General features: G+C 38.3%; 1 protein-coding gene across 1 annotated transcript in view; it reads right to left on the reverse strand.

The window, feature by feature from the left end:
- Nucleotides 1-14,515, reverse strand: part of SYT14 (synaptotagmin 14) — a 195,009-nt gene extending 180,494 nt beyond the window's left edge. The window contains exons 1-2 of the mRNA XM_059414052.1: nucleotides 14,413-14,515; nucleotides 755-802 (exon numbers count right to left, since the gene is read on the reverse strand). Of these exons, the coding sequence (XP_059270035.1) occupies nucleotides 755-802; nucleotides 14,413-14,425 (61 nt within the window). The 5' untranslated portion in view covers nucleotides 14,426-14,515. The remainder of the gene's footprint in view (nucleotides 1-754; nucleotides 803-14,412) is intronic.
- Nucleotides 14,516-14,717: the final 202 nt, after the last annotated feature.

Consider the following 14,717-nt stretch of genomic DNA (forward strand, 5'->3'; position numbering starts at 1 on the left):
CTGGCCAGACTCAGGAGGGCCAAGTCAGTTTTCAAAAGAGATGCAAGAAAAACAAAGTCTCCCAAGTTTAAAAAGAGAAAAGAGTACTAAATTTATGAGGATTTCCTCCCCTGACCTCCCCAGATGCATCTTTTCCTTTCTTCACACCATTTAACGGATTTCTCATTACTCGTGAATGTGGGAACTCCCAAGGATCTCCTGATTCTTGCAAATCTAGAGAAGATCTGATTCCTTGCCTCCCACCTAATAACTGAATTACCTTTCCTGGGGCCACCTTGTTGAACCACCCAGTTGCCAGGTGGCTCCTTCTAAGGAAGCATAGACAGTTGTTGGTGTCAAAGGATGCTGTGGTCTTTGGACATGGTCCCGATCTGAATTTCAACCAACTCCTCACATCTCTCTGATGGGGTACAGTAATAGAACAGAAGTCAATGGGAGATCAGCATGCACTCAGATTCCAGATTCTGAAAGGGAACAAAAATCAAACCCTCTATTCTGTGCCTCTTCACCATGTCCAATAACCAATATGCTAGAAACCAGGCTTTATCAGCCCAAAAAAACTAAATATAAAGTAACAACTCTCAATAACCACATAATAAACAATACACACTTTATGGATACTTAAGTCTATAATACAAATAAGAAATATTAGTACTTATTACATTTTATTCTAAGTGCAAATTACCTGCCATCTTAATATATGCTGTGAAGTATTCGTTTTGTATCGAAATATCCATGCAGAGCATTGACTTACCTTTTCGAATACAGATAAGTTCATGTACTCCACAGGTTCTTTCTCCACCTGTTAAAAAAAATTTGTTAGAAGTTAAAAAGAGGAAATAATGTGAGTTTGACTATTATAAAAAACTGTTTTAAATTAGCTTTTACCAATGACCTCGGGAGAAAGAGTTTCCTAATCTTCCTTAAATTCAATTATATGATAACTTGCTGTCCAGAATTTCCTTGAACCCATAAACTAAGATCTTATAAAGTCTTGTAATAAAGACTTCATCCAAGCCAAGCCTGTTATTTTAATAGCAATCTTCTCAAGAGCAGATATCATATCACCATTTCCTAAGGACCTCTTCACATCATCTAGAAAGAACCACTGTAGGAGAAAAGCCACTTTCGTATCTGAGGTTTAATATACACAGGTAAGTTAATATGGAAAGGTCAACCCTGTAAAGGCCCTATTTATATATTATCACATATATACTCATATGGTATAAAATGAAATGTAATCTTTTCCCTGGGTAGCTAAAGAATACCCACTCTTGGGGCGCCTGGGTGGCTCAGTTGTTAAGCGTCTGCCTTTGGCTCAGGTCATGATTCCAGGGTCCTGGGACTGAGCCCCACACTGGGCTCTCTGTTTAGTGGGAACCGTGCTTCTCCCTCTTCCACACCCCCTGCTTGTGTTCTCTCTCTCAATGTCTCTTTCTCTGTCAAATTATAAAATCTTTTAAAAAGAAAAAAAGAATATCCACTCTTCTAAATCTGTAAAAAAAAATTTATAAATAGAATGATAAAAACAAATTTAACCACAATGACTAAAATCACTCTATCATAAAAGTAATAAAAAAGTAAATAAAAATAAGATAGTCTCTATACAAATAGGCATTTCCTTCACTCTGAAACATAATGCCACTGTTTTATATGAATGCAAACTAAATGAAACTCTGTTGTATTCTATATATGCATGACCTTATAATTACACTGTGAATTATGTTTAAACTTTGCATAATAGAAATATTAAATAATTTAATCTTAACTCATTACAGAAGATTATGAACAGTTATGAACAGTTAAGTGTGTATCTTATAACACTTATAAAAAATAGAAATAGCTTACAGCAGTAACATGAGAGGTAAAAGCCATGATATCCACTAAAAAAAGTAGGTCATCTGAGAAGCAAGCTAAAAAAATACAAAACAGTATTTCTATCGCTAAAGTAGGTTAGATCTGTATTCCAACTTGGTTGTAACAACGCCAGGTTTGTTATTATTATCAACACAACAAACTAATCACTGGTTATCAGGAAGACAGACTTAGCAAGAAGAAATACCTAACCTAAAACGATGATTATGAAACAACCATCATTCAGCAAACCTCCGTGTAAATGTACTGAGACGTTACTAACTGGAATATTACCAATGGGCAACCACTGATCACTTGCTGAAGGGCAAGAATGAGCTACAACTACACACCACATAGCTTTAATACTGAGAAGAATCTAATAAAAAACCAGAAAGAGGAAATTTACCAAATTACAGAAGAAACTATTTTCAAGAAATTTGGAAGAATCATAAAATTAACAATAACATAACTATAACACACACTAATGCCATCACTGATGTTTTCAGAGGCCACATAAAAATATTTCTTATATGGTCATTAAGGCCTATTCTCCAGAAGATAACACTTGTAGTATAACGCAGTTTGCCTCATGTACTTAATTCATGTTAGTAAGACTGTACTTTTTAAAGCCTGTAATTAAATCTGGACTTTCCCTATATTTAATGTAAATTGGTTAGGTCTTGGCATACACTACTAATCTTAAATATAAGTGTATGGTTTTTTGCAGGCTTAGTATTAATAGTAACAATAAAAATATTATATAAGATTTTTCTCAAAACTACAAAATGACCATGAAAGCTAACTCCCACTTTTAAAAGTATTCAATTTATCTATATCAAATGAAAGAACTTCATAAATAAAAAGCTAAGTCAAGGAATTGCTATATTTTTAAATTTATAGAATCAATTTATAATTGTCAAATTTGTCCAAGTATGCACAAAAATCACATAACTAGAAAAAAAGAGACCGAGCTCTACTCTTCCTAGCATCTGTTACCAAAATTCTAACCAAGTGAGATTCTGATGATGTACATGTGGAAATCAAGAATAATCACTATCATTACTGAAATGAAAAGGAATATTAAGGATAAATAAATGCCAGGCAGTGACATCTGGGGGGCTCAGTTGGTTAAAAGTCTGCCGTTGGCTCAGGTCATGATCCCAGGGTCCTGAGATCAAGTCCCACATTGGGCTCCCTGCTCAGTGGGGAGCCTGCTTCTCCCTCTCCCTCTGCTTCCCACTCTGCCTGCTTGTGCCCACTCTCTGTCAAATAAATAAATAAATAAAATCTTAAAAAAATAAATGCCAGGCAGTAAAATGAAATTTAGGGAAAAAACCTTCCTTTTAAAAGTATAAAAGAAACACAGAAAGTTAAATAAACTTTATTACTGGACATTGAAATCAATATTTCTTTTCCCCCCAATCCTTTCAGAGACCAGTTAAGAGTGTTAAGGAAAAAATATGCATTCTATATGTTAAAAGTATAGGTTTTAATGAATAGGTTTGGGAGTCAAAAGGCTTAAATAATTTTTCAATCAGAGATACAGTGAACTTTGTACAAACTTCATGCCTTGTTCTAAAACCTCTAAAAATAAGTCTGAAAAGTTTCCAAATGAGTCAAATTTGTAAACAAAAGGCAAGTCACAGTAGGCATATCCTGACTTAGATATGGTGGCAATTCAGAAAATGGCTTACTGAATTTAAGAGTATAATGTACAAGGGAATGATTATTTTTTAAAATTTCAGCTTTATTGAGGTATAGCTGAACATATAAAGTTGTAAGATATTTAAAGCACACATTGTGATAGTTTGATATAAGTATATAACAAATATGCAAGTCAAATGCATAGAAAAATGATTATTGATCATTTTTATTGAGTTAGAATTGACATAGAACACTGTGAAGTTTAAGGTATACATGTTGATTTGATATTTATATATCTCGATACGATTACCACCATAGCCTTAGCTAACACCTCTATGGCATCACATAATTATCATTTCTTGTGTGTGGTAGTCACAATTAAGATCCAGTCTCTTAGCAACTTCTAAGTTTATAACATAGTATCGTTGTCTAGAACCACTGTACTGCGCATTAGCTTGCCAGGACTTAATTATCTACGGGTTGCAAGTTTTCACCCTTCACATTTTCCCAATTCCCCCAGCTCCCCCAGACCCTGGTAATCACCATTCAACTCTCTGTTTTTACAAGTTCAGCTTTTTTAGATTCCACATTTAAGAGATACCATATACTGTCACTCGTGTCTGACTTATTTCACTTAGCATCCATGTTGTCACAAATGGCAGGACTTCCATCTTTTTAGGGCTGAATAATATTCCGTTGTATATACATATACCACCTTTCTACCCATTCCTCCACTGACGGACAATTGGGCTGTGTCTTGACTGTTGTGAATAACACTGCAATCAACATGGAAGCACAGATATCTCTTCAATATATTTTTTTCATGTCTTTTAGCTATGTGCCCAGCTGGGGGATTGCTGCATCTTATGGTGTTCTATTTTTAATTTTTTTAAGAAACCACCATACTGGTTTCCACAGTAGCTGAACCAATTTGGGGGAATGATTATTTAAAGTAATAAATTAGTCAGTCTTTTTAGAAAGAGCGAAGTCTTCTACTAAAATGAATAATCATCCTCAAATGAACACTTATATAAATACAATTTTTCACACATCAAATTTACTGCAAACATATTAACACTAATGAAAACATGGGAGACCTTAAGAGAACGACAGAATATAAAAAGCGATCAGAAGTTGGAAATAAAGTTGTCTAGCTCATTAGAATAAACAAACTGAGGCACTAAACATTAAGTTGCTCAGGATCACTAGTTTATTGTCAGAAAAAATAATTAGGACCCTAGGGCTGTTATAGTAAGGAATTTAAAAATAGACTTTTCTTCATTTTATGAAAAAAAATAAAAATTATGAAATAGTTTTCTAATCCTTTAAGGTAATTTAAATAAAAGTCAGTTTCTCAAAACTATTCTTAGAGATAATACCAGCCTTGCTCTTGAAATAATCATCTCAGTAACATGGAAATGAGAAATAGAAAATGACAAGCTTAGTCACAGTTACCATCTTTTCCCTCAGGCAAACCCATGTAGGAGCATAATGTAAACCAGCAGAATCCTCTACAATTGGCGTTAAGTACACAGTTTAAGAGGAAATAAATGTGTGTGGGCACACGCAGACATGCTACGAGTGTGTACAGATGCACATGACCAGGAGTGTACCTGGGAAACAGGACTTTCTTTTTAAGCAGGGATTGAGGGGGGGTGGCCATAGGGATTTATAATGTATGTACTTTTCCATATGCCATGGGCAGTGATGTTACAGTCCCATCAAAATATGCCCAGTTATACAAAAATGGAATTAAACCTAAAGACTTACAGTTTATTTAAAATGGAACTAGGAGTCCTTTTTAAAATTGACTTTATTTTTTCTACCATGTAAATTTTGACCAATAAATGAAGTCACTACAATTTACAGGCTCTATTAATTTCTTCTCAAACACCACAAGGCTACTTTAGAAATACCTTAAATTTGGGGCACATGGGTGGCTCAGTGGGTTAAGCGCCCAACACATGATTTCGGCTCAGGTCATAATCTCAGGGCTGTGGGATCAAGCTCTGCTTCAGGCTCCTAGCTCAGTGGGGAGTCTGTTTCCCTCAGTCTTGTCTGTCTGTCTCTCTCTCTTCCCCTTCCCCCCGACTCATACTCCATCTCTCTAAAAAAATAAATAAATCTTTTTTTAAAAAAAACCTTAAATTCTACCTTATCTAAAGATGTCACTGAAACATATGCATTAAAGTGGTTCAAAAAATAAATTGTGTCACTTATAACTCTGTTATAGTTAATTCTTAAGCAGACATCTATGCTATAATAGGCATGAAATAGTAAATGTTTCCTATTAATGTTGCCAACTCTCCTCCCACAATCAATTTAACCCAGTTAGACCAAAGTCACTAATCTCTAGATACCTTTCAGTTTTGATCCTAATTAAGTCATTCAAGGAATAATCTCAATTTTTTAAAAAGATTTTTATTTATTTACTTGACAGAGATCAAAGGTAAGCAGAGAGGCAGGCAGAGAGAGAGGAAGGGAAGCAGTCTCCCAGCTCAGCAGGGAGCCCAACGTGGGGATTGATCCCAGGGCTCTGGGATCATGACTTCAGCAGAATGCAGAGGCTTTAACCCACTGAGCCACCCAGATGCCCTGGAATAATCACTGAAAGCAGAGTGTTATGGAAAGATCATGATTTCTGAACTGAGCCAGTCTTCAATTTTTTTTAGGATTTTATTTACTTATTTGAGAGCGAGCGAGCAAGTGCATCAGTGGGTAAGGGTACAGACATATATAGGAAGAGGGACAAGCAAACTTCCTGCTGAGCAGGACCTTGAGATCATAACCTGAGCTGAAATCAAATGGTTAACCAACTGAGCCACCCAGGCGCCCCCAAGCTTCAATTTTAAAGACAGTATCACCTAGTATTTTCTTTGTGAACCTTGTACTTAGAAGAAAAAAGAAAAGTAACTAAATTCACTTGAGTAGTAATAATAGTAACCCCAGATGGAAAATGGCTTTCATTTTAGTATACCAGTTTCAGGGATTAAAAGTAGCCAGCCACTTTGGAAAACAATGTGGAGATTCCTTAAGAAATTAAAATTCCTTAAGAATTAAATTCCTATGACCCTGCAATTGCATTACTGGGTATTTACCCCAAAGATACAGATGTAGTTAAAAGAAGGACCATCTGGACCCCAATGTTCATAGCAGCAATGGCCACAGTTGCCAAACTGTGGAAAGAGCCAAGATGTCCTTCAACAGACAAATGGATAAGGAAGATATGTCCATATTAACTATGGAGTATTATGCTTCCATCAGAAAGGATGAATACCCAACTTTTGTATCAACATGAACAGGACTGGAAGAGATTATGCTGAGTGAAATAAGTCAAGCAGAGTCAATTATCATATGGTTTCACTTAATTGTGGAGCATAAGGAATAACACGGAGGACATGGGGAGATGGAGAGAAGTGAGTTGGGGGAAATCGGAGGGGGAGGTGAACCATGAGAGACTGTGGACTCTGAGAAACAAACTGAGGGTTTTGGAGGGGAGGGGGGTGGGAGCTTGGGTGAGCCTCGTAGTGGGTATTAAGGAGGGCACATACTGCATGGAGAACTGGGTATGGTGCATAAACAATGAATTCTGGAACACTGAAAAGAAATTAAAAAATAATAAAAATTTAAAAAAGAAAAGAAAAGTAGCTGCTGGAATGGGGGTGGAAGGCAATGTCGAGAGGAATGCTAAAACTAAGTCCACATGGGGTAGGGCAGAGATATGGAAAAGATACTTTAACAAAACAGATGTCTGCTGTAGTCAAGAGAAGAAGCTTCGCCATGCATCTGCTCTCCATGACTAAGATGATGGATAGATGATGCCTGGCCCATGACGAGCACCCAAAAAATGTTAATTCTCTTTGCATTCCTCACAAGTAGAACATGAAATTCAAAGAAAACTTGGACTTACGCCTAGAGACAGAAAAGATTGTGTACGTTTTCTTCTCTTCTACAGTATTACTTGTCAGTTAATTTCAAACACTCTCCTATGAAAATATTCCTAAATAAAAGTCAATCTTCTTATAGTCCTCAATTTGTGCTCTTTTTGAATTTTTCTTTTTCTAAGGTTTTTTGGGGTTTTTTTCTGTTTTTTGTTTGTTTGTTTGTTTTTAATGTATTTGAGAGGGAGAGAGAGCATGAGCAGAGGGGCAGAAGGAGAAGGAGAAGTAGACTCCCTGTTGAGCAGGAATCCCAATGTGGGGCTTGATCCCAGGACTCTGGGACATGACCTGAGCTGAAAGGCCAACACTTAACTGACTGAGCCACCAAGGTGCCCCTTCTGAGAATTTTTCTTAAAAAAAAAAAAAATAATAATAATAATAATCTTTTAGGCCTCCAGTCACCTGGGAGTTAATTTTCCAAATCAGAATTCCTTTACTTTTTAGTTGTTGCTGTGTAATTACTAGAGTTAATCTGAGTAAGTGCTTTCTGTACTTACTCTTACAAGCTCATTTTATGTATAATATGCCTATACAATAGCCTGAATTTTGAGAAACATACTTGCCACCCTCTGGCATCTCACAGAATAACCAATTATATCTGTTTTCATAACAATATCTTAGAGTACTTTATAATCTTCAAACCATGTGCTAAATACAGTATTAGCTTTTGATCCATATAAATTCCTATGAATTTATGCAACAACTTTTTCCAAGAGGTGCAAATTTTATCCTATAAAAGTAAACTTACTGTTCATAAACATAATCCATTTCCCTACTTCTGAGCAACTTTTAATTTGGTTTTTGAGTTAATTATGTTTTGGACTGTTTAGAAGCTCGTTAAGATAATACCCTAAAACTCTGAATAAATATAGGCTCATAAAAAGGTATTCTACTTAATTTAATTTTCTAGTTAAATGAGAACACCTTTTGTTTTGACTGCTGCACCAGATAATTTGTTAAAGCTATTAATATGCATTATTACATTAGTAAGTTCAGAATACTGAAGATAATTTTTCATTAAAATACTTTCTCCTGATGATTCAGAATATTACTGTGAATATCAATTCTACTACAGCTCTAAAATATGAAAGAAAATGTTCTGAATGCACATATGAGTCCTAGAAGTTGGTTTTTAAATAAATTCCAGATGAAAGTTTACTGTACTGTCACTATTTCCTCCTTAAAAAAGGTAAATCAAGGGTTCCAAATTGTTGGGTTTCAGTTAAGATTTTACTGCACAGACATACCAAATATACACATAATTACCTTACTCAAAAGTTTCGAATGTTTTACTGATAGCAGTTGGTTCGATCCAAGGTTTTCCCTGTATAGGCCCTTTCTTGTTAGGTATAAACGAGGCAGGATTGGGGAAGGGGGGAAAAGAATGAAGTCAGCTAAACGGAAATCAAATCCAGGAAGACATTCTACGACGCTCCTACACATATGCTATGGACAAACATTATAATCACTTTTAAAGAAAGCAATAATGCAAACAGCATTACTCAACAAAGAAATAAGTCAACATGCGGTTCTCTTGCTTTCTACAATGGCAGGCATTGTCGCATTCTAAAATTACCTAAAACAACAAAACCCGAAATGTTTCTTAGTTCAAATGTTTCTCTACTGATCCCTCCTTTTTCCTAATTTTGTTTAGCAAATTAGGAGACAACCCGTAAGTAGATAAAGCCCTCCAAAGTACTTACAGAGAGGTCTCTGAATAAATATACTGCTTATCTAACTTTGTGCAAAATCTCTGCAAAGTGTTAGAAATTTTATTCCTGATGAAAGTCAAAATATCCTTTTTGGGGATATTATGGCTTGAACTGAACTGTAAATCTTCAAAAAAAAAAAAAAAAAGTATTCAGTAAATCGCCTCCCTCTGCCACAGACTGCGCACAGGCTGGCCTTTCTCATCCTATAACCCTCCCTTATATCCCAATGATCTCTTTCCAACAGTAACAGGGAAAGCAGGAAAGGAGTGTGATGTTCTCCCTCAGCACTAGGAATGGGATAGGTTTGTACTGAGTTTTTAATTCAATATTTCAAAAGTCCAAATTCTGCCTTGGAGATCTTAGAGTCCCAAGTCTTCAAGAGCACCTCAGAACTGTACTGATGATTTAAAAAATACATATGTGGAAGTATGTGGTAAACTACAGAGTGCCTTTATGAATAAAAATATGTACATACACATGTTTACACACACACAAATTCCTTCTAATACAGTCTTCTTTTACAGCTTTTAAAAAATACTACTCAGAGAGATTAAATAGTCAAATATACAGCACAGTAACAATAAAGGTGGATTCTTTTTACTTCAGCAAATAAGTTTCACAAAGAGTGTTCTGATGTTCTTACGGAGGGTCAGAAAGACGCGTACAGAACCAAGGACGAGCACAGAGCAGATCCTTAAAGATCTCTATCCTGAGGGTTTAAATGCTAGTTTTGCATTTTACAAAGAAAACTAGCAAGAATTCAGAAAATGGGTTGGAAGGAACCCTAAAACTAGTGCTAACAAAACAAGACTAGCTTAGAAAACTGATACAAGCCTATTAATGGGAGGGAAAAAACTTAAGTGGAAGCCCTAAGCATCACGGAGATGCAGACTTGGCAGGCCTTACTGATCAACAAGGGGGAGTGCGTTTAAGACAGGGCTGATTTCCAGATTTCTAGCTCAGATACCTGCTTATTTAAAAATACCACTCACTAAATCTGCGTGGAGTGGGGAGTACAGAGGTGACAACTTCAGTTGGGGACATTCTGAATGTCCCAAACTAAATATTTTGGATTTCTGTGGAACATGCAAGATATCTAGCTACTGTCTGAAAATTATGAAAATTCTGTGTACTTTTATTCATAGTGCACTTTTATTTTTTCCAGTTTTTATTTAAATTTCAGTTTGTTAACATACAGTGTAATATTAGTTTTGGGTATATAATACAGCGATTCAACACTTCCATACAACAGTTGGTTCTCATTATAAGTGTTAATAGCGCACATTTGGGGGTCTAGGGTGGCTCAGTCAGTTGAGTGTCTGACTCTTGATTTTGGCTCAGGCCATGGTCTCAGGGTTGTGAGACTGAACCCCTGAGTCAGGCTCTGTGCTTGGCAGGGATTCCACTTGAGATCTTCTCTCTCCCTCTGACCACCACCCCCCATGTGTGCGCACACTCCTTCCCTCTCTCTAAAATAATAAATATTTTTTAAAAAATACTGCATTTTTAATTTATTGGCTCCAGAAAGCAGAACTGAAGTGAGCAGATAGATAGAAGTTACTGAATGGCAGGTTTTGGGTCAAATATACCTGGGGAATGGATGCAATCAATGTAGCTAAGGTAGAGAATTCCATTATAACAATTCAAAATATGTTTGTTGGGTACATACTATATTTAGATACTGCACAAAATATAAGGAGTAAAAAAATAAAACATTACTCTCCAGGAATTGACAGGGAGGACAAATTACAAACAAACGATTATAAAATTACTCAACGTGTGCGATTACAGCAGCATGTATGTAAAGAGTATGTAAAGTATGTATAAAAAGTATGTAAAGAGGATGAGAACAGGGTTAAGAATGGAAGCACAAAGAACATTAGGCAATGTAGATGAAAAGAAGACTAAGAAGTAGGTAATCAAAAGAGGAGGAGAAAATTTAAAAAAAAAACCCAAAACAAAACAAGAAATGGTTAACAATGTCTGATTGATGGAGGCCAACATTAAAAGAGTTAATACACTGGATGTCAACTATAGGTCTTGACAGGCTTGGGTAGAGCAATGATTCTCAACCTGGTTATCACTGGACCTCTAGGGTAACAATACGGTTCTGTAAACTACTCAATATTCCAAAATGTTTTCTCAAAATCCTAACTTAAACTAAGATAGGCTAACTTCTTCAGCTCTAACTGGAATTACGTTAGATCAATGTGATAACACGACCATTTTATTTTTGTCTGAAGTCCTGATCAGCAGTTACCTGTCTGATTAAAGGAAGAAATGAATGATTACTTTTATGTAAAATACGGGTTTTACATAGAGGAGGAAATAAAAGTAACTCTTACTACTTAAAAATCTAAACTCAGGGGGTAAAATGTTGCTACAGCTAATGAGAACATGCCTAACAGATCCAAATGATTTGTTCTGATTGATCTGCTATGCAAGGGATTGAAGACACCTGATTTTAAAGTAGTCCAGCTGGAAGAGATTCCATGGTTTTAGTTGATTTCAACCTCATCTTGAGCCAACATGCAGTTCCAAAAAGGCTATGTTACTCGACAATACATTTGGAATGAAATGGCTCACTACCATATTTCAAACTTTAAAACATACAACTACACACCATCCAGAGGAAGAATTGGATATTTTGTCTACAACAGAAAATGTTCAATCACAGTCTTCAAATGGTAGAAGGGATGTCATACATACAGGGAAGAGTGGACTTCTAATTTATTGCTCCAGAAGGCAGACCCAGGATAAGTAGATAGAAGTTACTGAATGGCAGATTTTCATTGAATTTATATGCCATTGAATGTTTTTATACAAAAGGTGATTCATCTTTTGTTGTTCACACTACATTATAATTGCATGGCTAAAATTATCAGTCTCCCCTACTAGAACATGTGCGCCTTGAGGGAAGGAGTATGGTCTTAGGCATCTTTATGGCCCCACAGAATCGCACAGAACACCAAGTACAGCTAGTGCTCAATAAGGCTGCTGAACTAACAGGTAAAAGGGGCTGAATGCTTTATGAGCCACTTCACTGGGAAGAAGTTTGAATGCGATGCCCCCTTGGGCCCCTAAAATTCTAAGATGTGCCTAGTACAAAGTCCTCATCCAGAGCTCATTTCACTTCATAACACAGCAAGGGAATGGTATGTATAAAGAATGGGCTCTGATCTCAGGGTCCTGGGATCGAGTCCCGCATCGGGCTCTCTGCTCAGCGGGGAGCCTGCTTCCTCCTCTCTCTCTCTCTGCCTGCCTCTCTGCCTACTTGTGATCTCTCTCTGTCAAATAAATAAATTAATTAAAAATCTTTAAAAAATAATAATAAATAATAACAAAAAAAAGAATGGGCTCTGATATGTGAAAACAGCACAGTTAGATTAACCTGACCCAATATCTTTATCTGAAATGCTAATATTAACTTTAGTCTCTTTATCAAACTAGAAAACATAAAATTCAACTTCTTTATATTAATGAAAACTTTAACGAACGCTTGCGTTACTGATGTGAATATCTGAAACACAGAAGAATCTCTAGAATATAAGAAAATTTCAAAAATCTTGTTCTTTAAACGTGTAAGTAGTAGTAGGCAGAGCAAAAAGCCATCAGTTGACATAAACAAATGATCACATATCATCAGCCGGGCCATGGGCTGACATAATGACATAAATGATCACATTTAACTGTGCAGGGCAGGGAGGGAGGAGAGGACTGAGAAAAAGAGAAAAAAATGTAAAATATTTCAAGAAATTAAAAGTTACAGGGTTAGATCCAGATGCTATCTGGCTAATTCTTCTTCACTGTCTGCATAAACTTTTTAGCTTTACCACATCATTAAGAAATACTACAACAAATCAGTTGTAGAAATAAAGAACAAAACATTAATCAGTGGATGTGGTTTCCTCTAGTTAAAAGCACAGTAAGGAAGAGTTTGAAAGTACCACTCTGGATAACAGGAATATCAAAGATTATAAGTAGATCTTCTCCCAAGTGCTTTCCACCAGGTTAGCTAAAGTAGTTATCTGAAATGTGTCTGAATGTGTGTCTTGCATATAACAGATAATCAATCCCTTAAGGTAACAAAATAAAAATAAGCACACAGCTCAAGTTATTTTGAAGACTAAACCATCTGACAAAAAGGAATCCCCAGAGATACAAGCTATTGGTGATTAGCCAGTCATCAAGATGGGAAGTCCTCTTTAAAGTTTTACTTAGGAGGAAGACACATAAAATTTAAGCTAATGATGATATACCAGAGGTACGAGATGATGTGAATCTGTACACACGTGCGCCCGTACAGGTAAATATTACAAACTACTTTCACTGAGTTAAGCTAAGAGTCTCACAGGGGCTGGAAGATGCTGCAGTCTTTCACATAAACATCCTAGACATGTGATGTTAATTTTCACAATATCCTCCTTAAAAACAAAGCAAAATATAGATACTTCAGACCAGATAGATGTTTTTGGCACAAAAGGAAAATACACTCTGATGCCAACCAACTACCTTCTCTGGCTGGGCAGTAAATACTAAGCTACTTTTTGAAAATATGAGTATTGTTGACACTATAACACTTAGTGGACTGCTAATACATGCAGGATTCTAAGTGTGCGTTTATTATTTCAGATGTATCCACTTCTCTTTCTTAGGGGGGGGAAAAGGCAGTTTTGAGTGCTGGGGGGGGGGCAGGGACGCTTGAGGAAATTAACCTCATCCCAAATTTCCTGGCCCCCTACAACAGCAAACAGAAGGGTATGGACGGAGAGTGCAACCCAGCGTCAGCTCCAGAGAAGGGACTAAGAAGGGTTACGACTGGGACAGCAAAACTGGACTCCCAGTTTGGTAGCAAGGGGGGGCACCGCGGGAGCAGGGGTGCGGGGAAGGGAGCTCAGAAGAGAGGGAACGCCCCGCAGTCCCCAAGTCCCCCGACCCGTCCCGCGGGCTCCGCAGGGCCGCACCGGAGCTGCACTCGGCGCCCCCAGGCACGGCACCTGTCAGGCGGACCGGCTCCTCCCCGCGCTGGGGCACGGGCTGAGGCCGACAGTACCGCCGGGGCGGGAGCGAGCGAGCCGGCGGAGCCGCGGCGCCGCTCCGCCCACCCGTCTCCCGAGACGCGGTCGGGACCCCTGTGCCTCCGCCGCCCGCTCCCCGCCCGCAGGCAAGTGCCCCACCCGCGCCACGGCCTCCGGGGCGCCTGGGAACCCGGCTCTCTGGGCGTTCTCCCTCCTCCCACACCGCGGCCGGCCTCCACTTACCTTCAATCGCCATGATGTGCTCGCCATGGACCGCACCAACTGGATGGCGGGGGCGGCGAGCGGGCGTGCGGGCGGAGGACGCGCCGAGTCCGCCAGCCAGAGGGGCGGGGCCGGCCCCGCAAACGCCCGGCTGCGCGGCCCGGAGGGGAGCCGCGGGCGGGGCGGGCTGGGGCCGGGAGGAGGAGGGGCTCCCCGTGCGCCCGACTGCTGGCCGCCGAAGAAATGGAACCTTCCCCGGCCGCCGCCGCTGTCGCCAGCACGTGACGCCGCCCCGCCCCCACCTCGCCACCCCCACAGAGCCTCGC

Source organism: Mustela nigripes, chromosome 10 (genome assembly GCF_022355385.1).
Source record: "Mustela nigripes isolate SB6536 chromosome 10, MUSNIG.SB6536, whole genome shotgun sequence".
NCBI lineage: Eukaryota > Metazoa > Chordata > Mammalia > Carnivora > Mustelidae > Mustela > Mustela nigripes.